General features: G+C 35.8%; 1 protein-coding gene across 14 annotated transcripts in view; it reads right to left on the bottom strand.

The window, feature by feature from the left end:
* EPB41L2 (erythrocyte membrane protein band 4.1 like 2) overlaps nucleotides 1-12,557 on the bottom strand; it is a 101,467-nt gene that overhangs the window by 24,360 nt on the left and 64,550 nt on the right. For all 14 annotated transcript variants that reach the window (XM_042815239.1, XM_042815208.1, XM_042815232.1 and 11 more), the window contains 5 exons: nucleotides 10,276-10,351; nucleotides 8,570-8,788; nucleotides 8,059-8,146; nucleotides 7,152-7,304; nucleotides 5,478-5,575 (listed from right to left, as the gene is read on the bottom strand). In XM_042815239.1, the coding sequence (XP_042671173.1) occupies nucleotides 5,478-5,575; nucleotides 7,152-7,304; nucleotides 8,059-8,146; nucleotides 8,570-8,788; nucleotides 10,276-10,351 (634 nt within the window). The remainder of the gene's footprint in view (nucleotides 1-5,477; nucleotides 5,576-7,151; nucleotides 7,305-8,058; nucleotides 8,147-8,569; nucleotides 8,789-10,275; nucleotides 10,352-12,557) is intronic.

Genomic DNA, 12,557 nt, shown 5'->3' on the forward strand with positions numbered 1-12,557 from the left:
GTAGTACCAATGCTGGGTTCTGTGCTGGATATGCATGTTCGCACTGAAGAGTTCAGTCAGTGTTAGAGAAAGTCCTAGCTAACATTTTGGCAGACCTTGCTGCAAGGTATTTGATAAATGTCAAGCTCTCTAATTTCCTTATGAAAACTTCAAGCTCTTATTCAACCTATATACCTATAACAGCATGGGTTGGAAGGGAGCTTTAAGATCATCTAGTTCCAACCCCCTTACTACAGGCAGGGACAGCCCCCCCACTAGACCAGGTTGCTCAAAGCCCTATCCAGCCTGGCCTTGAATGCTTCCAGGGAGGAAGCATTCACAATCTCTCTGGGCAACATGCTCCACTGTCTCACCATCCCCACAGTAAAGAATTTCTTCCTAATATCTAATCTAAACATACCTTCATCCAGTTTAAAGCAATTTGCCCTCATCCTATTGCTACATGCTCTTATAAAAAGTCCCTCCCTAGCTTTCCTGTAGGCCCCATTTGGGTACTGGAAAGCCACTATAAGATCCACCTTGCAGCCTAGTCTTCTCCAGGCTGGACAGCCCCGACTCTCTTAGCCTGTTCCTGTAGTGGAGGAGTTCCAGCCCTCTGATCATCTTCATGGCCCTCCCTCTGGACCCACACTAACAGCATGATGTCCTTCCTGAGTTGGGTGCCCCAGAACTGTGCAGTACTCCACACGGGGTCTCACGTAAGCAGAGCAGAGGGGCAGAATCATTCAACCTGCTGGTCACAGTTCTCTTGATGCAACCCAGGGTACAGTTGGACTTCTGAGCTGCAAGCGCATACTACTGGTTCATGTTGAGTCTTTCATCAACTGACACTCTCAAATTCTTCTTCTCAGGGCTGTTCTCAAGCTATTCTCTACCCAGCCTGTATTTGCGCTTGGGATTGCCCTGACCCAGATGCAGGACCTTGCACTTGGCCTTGTTTAACTTCATGAGGTTGGCATGATCCCACCTTTCAAGCCTTTCCAGATCCCTCTAGATAGCACCCCTTCCCTGTAGCACGTCAACTGCACTGCTCAGCTTGGTGTCATCTACAAACTTGCTGAGGTTGCACTCAATCCCACTGTCCATGTCACCTACAAAGACGTTAAACAGCACCAGTCCCGGCACTGATCCCCAAGGAATGCCACTTGTCATTGGTCTCCTCTTGGACATTGAGCTGTTGACTACAACTCCCTGAGTGTAAGCAACCAACCAGTCAATTCCTTAACCAGCATGTGGTCTATCCATCAAATCCATGCTTTTCCACTTTGGCAACCAAGATGTAGTGCAGGACAACATCAAACAGTTTGCACAAGTCCAGGTAGATGGCGTCAGCTGCTCTTCCTTTATTCACTGATGCTGTAACTCTATGATATAAAGCCACCAAGTTTGTCAGGCACAATTTGCCCTTGGTGAAGCCCTGTGGGTTAGCCATCAATCACATCATTTTTATTTTCCACATGTCTTGGTAAGGTCCTCAGGATGATCTGCTCTATGATCTTGCCAGGCACAGAGGTGAGACTGTCTGGCCTGTAATTCCCTGGATCTTCTTTTTTCTCCCTTCTTGAAAATGGGGGTTGTTTCCCCTTTCCTACTTCTATCTTCTCACTGCTTATACTTTCTGTTTTCATAATCTGAGTCATCAGCTTCAGCACAGAGGGTACTATTTCTTACAGTAACATCCTTAGTGATAGGATCAATAGTCATCACTGTAAGAATTCTTCTTAGTTTCTGCTTCTCTAGAAAAGTTTTTGATGTTGCCTTTTGAAACAACATGGTACTGCAAATACACACACTCTGCATGGGAGTTTCCATGCCCTATTCTCCCTCTGAACATCATCTTTTTTCGAGAAGAACCAACCATTACTATATCTATTGCACTTACAATGGCACAAACGGACAAGTAAGACAATGGATGCTGATTTTGTTCTACATTTTTGAAGCACTTGCACAGGGAATATCTATGTAAGTGGAATCAGATCCAGTATTTTTAAGACAGTTTCCAATATTGGGTTCTGAAAATTTAAAATTATTCTGAAGATATTTCAACAGCACTGAGTAGTTTTCAGATACTTTGCAAAACCAATGGTGAGAGAGGAAGAATGTTAACATTTTCTTTAAGAGAAGTTTAGGGCTTCATCAGAATGCTAGCCATAAAGATCCAATCCTGCATGCCTATTATGCATAACATGCACCTGAATCCTAATGCATCATAATATATTTTTAAAGAAAGCAATTCTCGTAATAATCCACTCTTCTGCACTAAGGCCATGTATCTGGAACTTTACTTTCATTGCTTCTATAAAAACATCCTGAAGCAATATTTGTGACAGATTTATTTCTCCACATCTTTTTCAAGAGTACGTTATGCATTAAGAGGAAGCAGGCTAGAGTGTTTTTCCAAGTTCCTTTCTGTTCTGGATTTCCTAGTCTTGGCAAGCATACAGTATTAACAGCCACTTGTTATGTTCCACCCTGCTGAGATAAACTTTTAATCTTTTAACACGGAAAAAACAAGAGAACTAATTACTTCCCATTTAAGGACATTTAAATGTATTTTTTGTATTACAAGTTTAATTACATAAGATAACTGAACACTATGTTTGCACCATTTTAAGACACACTGGGAAAACGCTAAAACAATCTTCAAAACTTCAAATAAAACTTCATAAAGCAGAACTATAAGCTCATTTTAGTTAGGATCCAGAGTTGCAGACCAAGCTTACTTCAGAAGATTAATGTTGCTATACAGTCTAGCTATTTTTCTTAAAGCAGGCTGTTGACCTGTGAAAATGTTACTGAAATCCTATAAGGCCGAGTTGACACAAGTAAATCCAGTGGCTTTTATTTGTAATTTACAACACAGTTCATGATAAATGTATATAAACAAATTTATATGCTAAATTAATTTCTAATATTTTATAAGAAAATAGATTTTAACGTAATTACTATTTGAGAAAAACTGAAACATCATGAAATACTGTAAGGAATTTTCAATGTCACATAGGGCATGCTGAGAGATCTAAAAGCTAAAAATGTACATCTAGATTTAATGCAATTTACTGAGGTATACACAAGCAATATACATGCTATGAAAAAGCTATAGTGTCTTGCACTGCAGTGATTGCTTCTGTTGTTTATCCTCAGAGACAAACAGAGCTGGATTTATTTTACTGCTTTTAAATTAGGATGAGAGGCTCTGAGGATTTTGAGTCTGATGACATCAGTGGAGAATATGGATTTTACAGAATGGTTAAAGTATTTGTTACATAATTCTTGTCATCATGTCATTCCTGATTAGAAAAATTCATTTCTGATTGGAATGAAATCCAATTGATTTTATTATGTCAGAATTTCTGTAGTAAGATTATCTAATACATATTAATGCTTCTGATAATTTTTCTATTTGCAAATGGTAGTTCTCAGTTCAGGACCTTTTACTTCCATAAGATTTTTTTCTTCTCCATTTACATCTGTTTTATTACTGTAAAATTAGGAAATACAGTTTTCTTGCCAAAGCAAAACACTACGTGAATTATCTCAAGAGCACTTTTGTTCTTGCTATTCCAGAAAAGATCTGCATACCACTAGGAGTAACAGACAAACCAAACCAAAGGAGACTTCAAATTTTTGAAGTAAACAATAGTGGGCTATTAATCTTAATAAACTTACCTAATGAATTCTATCAAGCATGAAAAAAACAAGTGTTTTGAAATTATTGTTTCTAAAGTAAGGACTTAAATTGTCATTCTCAATATATACATAAATGTCACATGTACATTCAATTCAATTCAAGTACATTCTGGATTCAGTGAAAATCTGAATACTGAAAACTGCCCAGTGAGACAGTTCTACTAATGAATTGCTTAGGTGTCATGTTCCTCATGTCCTCTGTTTAGCGTGTGCTTAGTTAATACCAAGCATGCAGTGACAGGATTGAAAGCATATTAAAATATATATATATTTTTTTTTAAAGTAAGAAACAGGCTATTGAAAGAAAAAGCTTACCCATGGTACCATGAGAAGCTATGATTCAAGGTACAATGCCTATTTAATGCATAAGAGGTTCAACCTAATCCTATATATAGACTGAGAAGAGCAATCCTTGAGAGTAGCCCTGCAGAGAAGGACCTGAGAATCCTGGTGGATGAAAAACTGAACATGAGACAGCAGTATGCTCTTGCAGTTTGGAAAGCAAATGGTATCCTGGGCTGCATCAGAAGAGGGGTGGCCAGCAGGGACAGGGAGGTGATTGTCCCTCTCTACTCTGCCCTCGTGAGGCCCCATCTGGAGTACTGTGTCCAGGTCTGGGGCTCCCAATACAAGAAAGACAGAGAGCTGTTGGAGAAGGTGCAGAGGAGGACCACTAAATGTTCAGAGGGCTGGAGCACCTCTCCTATTAAGACAGGCTGAGGGAGATGGGCTCGCTCAGCCTGGAGAAAAGAAGGCTGCAGGGTGACCTAATTGCAGCATTCCAAGTAGCTAAAGGGAGACTACAAACAGGAGGGGAGCCCGCTCTTTAGAAGGAAAGATAATGGCAGGACAAGGGGAAATAGTTTTAAGGGAAGGGAGGGAAGATTTGGGTTGTATATTGGGGAAGTTCTTTACCAAGAGACTGGTGAGGTGCTGGGACAGGCTGCCCAGAGAAGTTATGGATGCCCCATCCCTGAAGGTGTTCAAGGCCAGGTTGGACGGGGCTCTGGGCAGCCTGGTCTACTATTAAATGGGGAGGTCAGCAGCCCCCTGTGGTCGGGGGGTTGGAACTTCATATCCCTGAGGTCCCTTCAACCCAAGTCATTCTATCATTCTACAATTCCCTGATTCTATGACTCCTGGGTTAGAAGAGTAGCTGCACTCCCTCATGGAGGTTGTGCTATTAAAAAAATCAAATTACTTTTCAATGGTGAAAACACAAAGAGAAACAACTCTATTGTTAAAGTGGTCATTTACAAATAGTCTAAAGTTTCAATGATCAATTCAGAATTTTATATTCACTAGTTACTGAAAAAAAAAAAAAAAAACAGAGAGAAGTTTATTATGTAAACAAATAGCACTCTTTTTGTTCTCTTACTCTTACTTTAAAGAATGACTGTGAACTTAGCCTATTTTATAAACAAGCAAGAATCCAGATTCAGAAGTTTACTGTCAAACACTCAGAGCTTCTTTTGAAGACATGTATCAGCTTTCTAGACTCTCATTTTGAAATGAGAATCTTTCAGCTAGCACAATGTATGATTACTAGTTTAGTTCCATACTGTTAGCATGCTGCAAGTTTAAATGACAGTCAATTGTACCTGAAATCTTTGAAACTGGTAATTTGTGGTCAATGACCAGTAGGATGTCTTCTGTCTAAAGAGTGCCAATTGATGGAGAAAATAAGGTAAAAGAGGGGAGAAATCTTCTCTATTTTTCTCATATTCTTTCAAAGACATACATGAGTTTGGCTGGCAAACTGGAGGAAACAGAGAATTATTAATTACCTGAAGAAAGTATGGTGCTCCACACAAACCTTCCATAACCTCTTAGCGGCCCGATGGTTTGGCAGTTTGAATCCAATAGTGCTCTCAAACTGTTCCAGCTGGAAAAAATTCACAAGTAAATTAATCAATTTCCTTAAGCTATTTATTAATTAGAAGGCCATTCACATAGTTCCATTACTGTAACAAGCAATAATTCTCCTGTCATAAGACTTCAAAAGAAAAGAACACAAAACTCCAGAGTTTCTAATCTTTTAATATAATGATACTGGGTAGGTTAGTCACGATAGGTGATGATCACTTTATCACTTCCTATTTGTACTAATGCATCCTGAGAAATCTAATAATACTTCAGTTTTTCTTGCTAGTTTTCTGACAATCTGCCCAACGTACTTTTAAACTACAGGAAGTAATTGTACTGCAGGTTGTGATGTATGCTTTCATTGGATTTAATACCAATCTGAAATCCATATTGTAGTGCCATTCTGACTGATCTGTTTCAATATATATCAATAATAGAAAAAATATTATATCTATGTTTATACATCTGTATTCCAGAACTTACAAAACTACAATGTTTGTATTGGATTGCTGGCATTTAGTCTTCAAAGTAAATTACTTCACCTTGTGAAATGCAAGAACCATCAGTATTGTTATAGCTCCATCACTTCATTTAAAGTCTATTTACACTAAAATACTTCAGTGACTTCAAACTGACACTGTTCTGCACTTCAGTATGTCAACAGAACAGGGTCTGGAAATTACTCTGATGTTTAGGTGAGGAAACACAACTGTTCTGGGAAATGATGAGTTGCTTTATAAAACTGCATGTGCTAATAATTTATGGAAATTTAAACAAGACATCTTGAAAAATATATATTTAAAACCTGTCTCACTGTTTATAAACACAATTGATTTCACATCAGCAGACAGTAGCAATATTGCTTTTACATGAGACTGTGGAAAAATAGTTGGCATGCCACTGAAAATTTTTTACAAATTTATATTTGTACATATCTTGCCTAGAATAATTCAGGAATAAATTTAAGCCTTTTTTCTATTTAGCTCTGCAATTTCACTAACATCTTTTGTCTTATTTATTCACACAATAAGAGATACCGTAAACATCTCAGAGTAAAATTCATAAAGTTCAACATGATTCTACCAAGAATTTCCTGTTAAAATGTGTTCAAAATGTAAGCCTTCTTCCTTTATCAACTTTCATTAACTTACAATGGTAACTGAAAAGAAAGTTGAATTCAGTATTTCCATGGCTGCTAGCAAAACGAGCATCCTACGGGACAATTCAGGCCTTTGGCTACACTCATAAAACTAAAAGCACTGACATTTAATGAACAATTATACCCAAAGAGGAAGCGAGTCTGGCTTCTCCCTTAAGGCTGCAAGTTTCTATGAACAGGAAAACAAGGGCCGAGTACTAGATTTATTTGTAAAACTATTGCATCTAGTAAGAAAAAAGATTTTCTGCTCAGATAACATTCATTAACCAAAAAAGTGTTTAATATAAGCCATAGACTTTGAAGAGAAAAATCCAACTAATTTCAATTCCAGCATAAACCTGCTAGAGTGCCTGGTAAAATGATGTTATTTTGTTGCTAGATAGAAATGATTGGACAAAAAAAAAAAAAAAAGGCAAGGTAGAAAGCGATTACTTACTTCCGCTGGCCTGACTTTGATGTAGAAATTACTTCTCTTATAGGAAATCTTTAGAATTTTTGGCCAAGCAAAGCGGTTGATTCGCAGTCTGTCTTTGTAAATGAGCAGTCCATTAGCACATACACCCAGCATGATATCCACGCCTTCAGAATCCTAACATATATGAGACAGTTTCATAAAAATCAGGTTAATAGTATTCCAAAAAAGAATAATTATCCCTGGTATAACCTTGAAGGAAGAATTTTGTTTCATATCCAAACCAGAAAGACAGTGATAATGAGATACTTAAGGAAGAAACAGCTAAGTAAAACAATTTTAGAGGAAATATTTTGAACTTCAGTAATGACTTTACTTTATCTGCATATACCACAGTTCTGGGAAACTCATATATTCTGAAGATAAGAACTGAGTCAACAACATGCAACTAGGAGAAGTATGGTAGGAGTACATTCAATAATTTTTAATATACAAAGAAAAGAAATTAATAACAGACCTTTCAATTTGTGAATGAAATTAAGAGCAAGTTGATGATGATGGTGATAACTTATATTCACCTTCTGTTCCAGTCAATATACAGGAAGTAGCGGATAAGTAAATGAAAACATCAACGTAATAATTTCAATCAAAGTACTGTCAGGCAATATATCTTAGCATTCTGTGCCATTTACAGGCATTTGATGTCTGTTTAGGAGGCTACAGAACCAAGCACTTACTGATAAGACTTGGATAAGCCATACTATAGCATACTAACACAGCAGAATCTCACATCCTCACAAGCACAAATGAACTACTACAAAAGGCATATATGTAATCACTGAAGTTCTGAGAAATTTTAAATGAAGTAATCTGTATATGCTACACCCTTTAATATCAAGCACTGTCTTCAAACCAAACCAAACCCCAATACCTTGGCATGATGCAAATCCACTCCATACATTGAGAGCCTCTTCGCATTTTCTAGGAACTGAGAATCTGCCTGTGCTGGAGTCAGGCCCCTAAAACCATTGAACAAACCTTGAGTTCACAGACAAAAGTACTGACAATCAAAACTAACTGGAATAGAAAAACATGAGTTTATAAAGGTATCAATAGCACATTTGCCCTAATGAGAAACTGTTCTCTCAGAGTATATGATATTCTTCTAATACCTTTTTTTTTAATTCACTGTTTCAACATTTTTAGGTCAACATTTCCTAACAAACTAATTCATAGGCTTTGACAAAAGTGCTTTTCCAAACTATTCTTTTCTGATATCTTACTGAAGTTAAGATTTTCAAATGCTTGGAATTAAGAGACTCCAGTTATATTGCAAAAGACTTCCAGAGCAACAATAAACTTCAGTTTAATTGTTTTACATAAACTCTTAAGAGAAATGACACAAGCACAACAAAGCGTTTGTCCCACTATATCTGATAGACCTGTGTGTTTTGTGTAACTCAGCTACTTTCTCCTCCATTTCTTGAGTTTGATTGGGTGCAAATTGAAATTCGCTGATGTAGTCGCTCCGATGCTCCTCGGGGTCATGATCACCCATTTCAGCCTGCAGGGTATATGAACCCAGGAGGGCATGAGTCACAAAAGAACATGGCAGTCGACCAGAGGCAATATCTTGGCGAAGCTGTAGGCACAAGAAATATCTGCAAGACAAAGGAAAGGAGGAAGAAAAAAAAAAAAAAAAAACAACAGACAAAGTTACCAATTTACCAACTCAAGTTCATATTGCAGAATTTCTCCAGATACATGTCATCATAGAAGCACTTTAAAGCAAGTGATTAGTAATTTGTTACACCTTGTTTTATCTGAGAGTCAGCTTACTATGAGGTAATGTCTTCAATTTTCAAGAGTCAGTATCACTTTCATAAATAATCTGAAAAGCAGGAAAAATTCTGATTTCCAATGTATAAATGAATGAAAAAATATCTCTAGTAACAAAAGTAGACTTAGGAATGACTTCATTTCACATTCTTGACTTACAACTGTCTACGGTTTACAAATATGGATTTCCTGTTCATTTCCTACTGAATCTCCCTTTGGCTTAAAAATTGTAACTTTTATATACCCATAGTTCACACTAGCTAACTGAACCATGTAATGTACAGTACAAATCTGTTTTAATACTGAACTCATAATTGTCTCCCTTAAACCACATACAGACTAGAATTTAACTTCAAGGACTGCAGACGATCTTTTTTTTAGATATAGCAACTTAATAATCAGCAGACATTGTGCCCTAGCACAGATATTTAATTAAAAAAATTTTTACAAGTGAATCCCAAATTTTAAGGAATTTAGCTTTAAGCTATCATTAAAATTCTTTTCTCAGTTGACTGTGCAATTCAAAGGCCAACTGACTTACTGAAAAGTTTCAAAGTAAACACAAGACAGTTAAGATATACTGCATACTGAAGGTCTTAAGTTACTTGTAGTAATGTATCAACTACAGATTTGTAAAGCTATCTTATTTTGTGCAGAAGATTGATCAGATGCAAGATATGTAATAACATATCTCAGCAGAATTAAATAATTCCAAACTAAAAGCAAGTGCTTACGTTTTCCTTAACTACTGAAAAAAATGAGTAAATAGAACAAACTCTATCCACTGGTTGTTTGTCTTAAAATTCTGTAAAATTTAGGTGCCTAGAAAGCACTAAAAAGGCAGTGGATATGACGTAAGATCTAAGAAGATAATTATTTCCATGTCTTAAGGCTGTATTCTTGAAAGTGCAAGGTACAATACAACCATACTCTCACTTATTCTATAATAAAGCAGTAGCCCCAAAATAAGCCACAGATTTCCTTCAGACATGATCATTTTCATTTACCTCGCCCTCCTGTTTTCCTCCCAGATCATGTTCCTGCTTATCATTATATTCTTTTTTTCCTGAATAAACACTGGCCTCTCATTCTTATTAAAAAATACCTCTTTAGAAATTTCTGTTATCTCACAATTCTCCCATGCCAAAGAACTCTTTTGTATCAACATTCCTAAGAGTAGTTGACATAAGAACAACTTTAGCATTGTATAGTAAAAGTCAAACCTGCTATGGCATCCAGAAACCAAAGAAGTCTAATTTGATTATATAACATTATTTTTTTTTAATTTAAAATTATGAACTATGCATACCTAGTGATGTCTTCAGTCAATTGAGAAGGGTCAGGAGGATAAAATTTCACATTAAAAGTAAACAGCCAAGGTAAACCTAGACATAGGAAACAGCTGTTAAGCTCAAATACAGATGAGGCAAGCAAAAAAGCTGCCTTCCTGAAAAAAATTTTAGGCAGTCATGTAAATCTTAGATTAATGAAAGCTTGAAGAAAATACTTGAATGTACTTTCTCCCTTTTTTATATTATGAAGAATCACAGATTATTTTCATTATCAGTTAACTCATATAGTGAAATATTAATACGTTGAAACTTATTTTTTATAATGTTTTACAACAAGTTACGTAAACAGCACAAATGTTTCATTTGAAAACAACCATACCATCTTACCACTTTTGAGGTATTCTGTTCAAATACATACAACTGTTTGCATTAAGTCTGCATTTATTACCAACACTTCCAGGGCTAACAATCTCCCTGTTTAAATTGATTGTACTTTGATGGACTATTCAATTGTTATTAATATGAGATGTCAAAATAAGGTCTGTGTTGCATACAACGGAAAGAAAACTAAACTGTTATTGAATGCATGGAAGACAAAACATTAGCCATTTTAACATCATTAAAGTTTTCTCAAACAAGAATACCTTTAGTAACTGTAACAATTGTGCTTAAATTTTTAATTAACATGTGTCAAACTGTTAACACCATGTTCACCTTACATGCCAAAGCACTCTTAAAACTAGGCTAATATTCTGACAAAGCATAATATGCTGCCTTTAATCATAATTCTAGTTTCAGAACAGCTTTCAAACCTTAAAGATGTGAGGCACTCAAATAATGGAAATCCATTATCAGAATGTCACACTTTAGTAAATCCATGTTCAAGAAGAACATGCTCATTGAAATATGCTAATGACTTGATAAAATATAAAACTTTACAAATTCAAACAAATTTTATTGGCACAGCAGTCATGTACATATAAAAGAAAGTACTAAAATAAAACTCCAGAAAAAGAATTTAATAGCTTATTTTTGCACGCTGTTTCAAAGCAGCTAAGCTTTATCATATCTTGCCAGACATAGAGTAAAACTACAGTGTAATTTGCCAAAAACAATGATGAAAGATAAAAATAAGAATAATATAAATAAAATTAACTAGAGTATTTGTCTCTCATTCCTTTTCTCCTAATACAAAAAATATTTTTGGTGAAAGATATAAAAATAACTTTAAAAGCAAAAATGCAAGGATTTTATAAAGCTGGTCAACCATGAATTTTGAACCTCCAGTAAAAATTTTTAAAAGCTGCAATATAAACATAAATCACATTAAAAGATGTCTATTATGGCAAAAGAAATTACCAAAATGCCATTTCCAACATAATACTATGAACGCTGGCATTTTTTAAGGTTGTCTTCCTAGATATCAAAAACCCACTGCTTTAAAATTTCAAAGCTATTAAAGCGAAAAGGTGTTTGTGTCAAAATTCCAGCATTTCAAAAATTACTTCAGATTTTCTGACACGAGAACTCACCAGAGCACTTTAATTTCTGCATAATTCTCTTTAGGTAGAACTTTGAATTTCAGCTGGCTGCTAACTCACTATTTCCTTTAGAGAGGTTAGCAATGAAATGCATCTTAATGTAATCATTTGTTAGGATAGTGATAGCTTTGCTTACAAACTGAGGGACATCTCCTTAAATAAGAAAGCCTAATTTGTGTGATGGACACATAATACTGAATTGGGTAAAATATCCCTCATCAATGCATCAATTACTGAAATCTAGCACAAGACAGAATTGAGACAAAAATACTGTAAGAAATTTTCTAACAACAACTTGTAAGATGAACAAATAGAACGAAACCTGAAATAAATGATACAGTGGAAATAGACTAATAATAGACTAATCTCTCAGGAATTTAGACATCATTTAATGCTAATATTAAGTAAATCCAATTGATAATAAGAAACAGTTGGGCCAAAAATACCTATGCTAACCTTCCTAACAGTAGTTAGGAATTGGAATGATAATGGAGGCTATGGGGAAAAAGTTGCACTTCCACACAGGTGCTAACCAGACAACGCTTTCCTGGAATGAAGCCATGTTTCTTGGCATGAAGAAACTTCTTGGTCTAAGATTACAGTTAAACCAGTCACAGGTTAATTCCTGCTTAACTTCTACCTCTTTGTTGTCAGTACGTTTACCTTTCTCTTTCAGAAAGCTCTTTAACTAGGAATCCAGACATTGTTGATGGGGAGGGGAGGAGAAACGGGGAAAAAATGCTTCTAAAAGCTAAATA

The sequence above is a fragment of the Centrocercus urophasianus genome, unplaced genomic scaffold (genome assembly GCF_019232065.1).
Source record: "Centrocercus urophasianus isolate 14NV4802_14NV808 unplaced genomic scaffold, USGS_Curo_1.0 seq_10, whole genome shotgun sequence".
Lineage (NCBI taxonomy): Eukaryota > Metazoa > Chordata > Aves > Galliformes > Phasianidae > Centrocercus > Centrocercus urophasianus.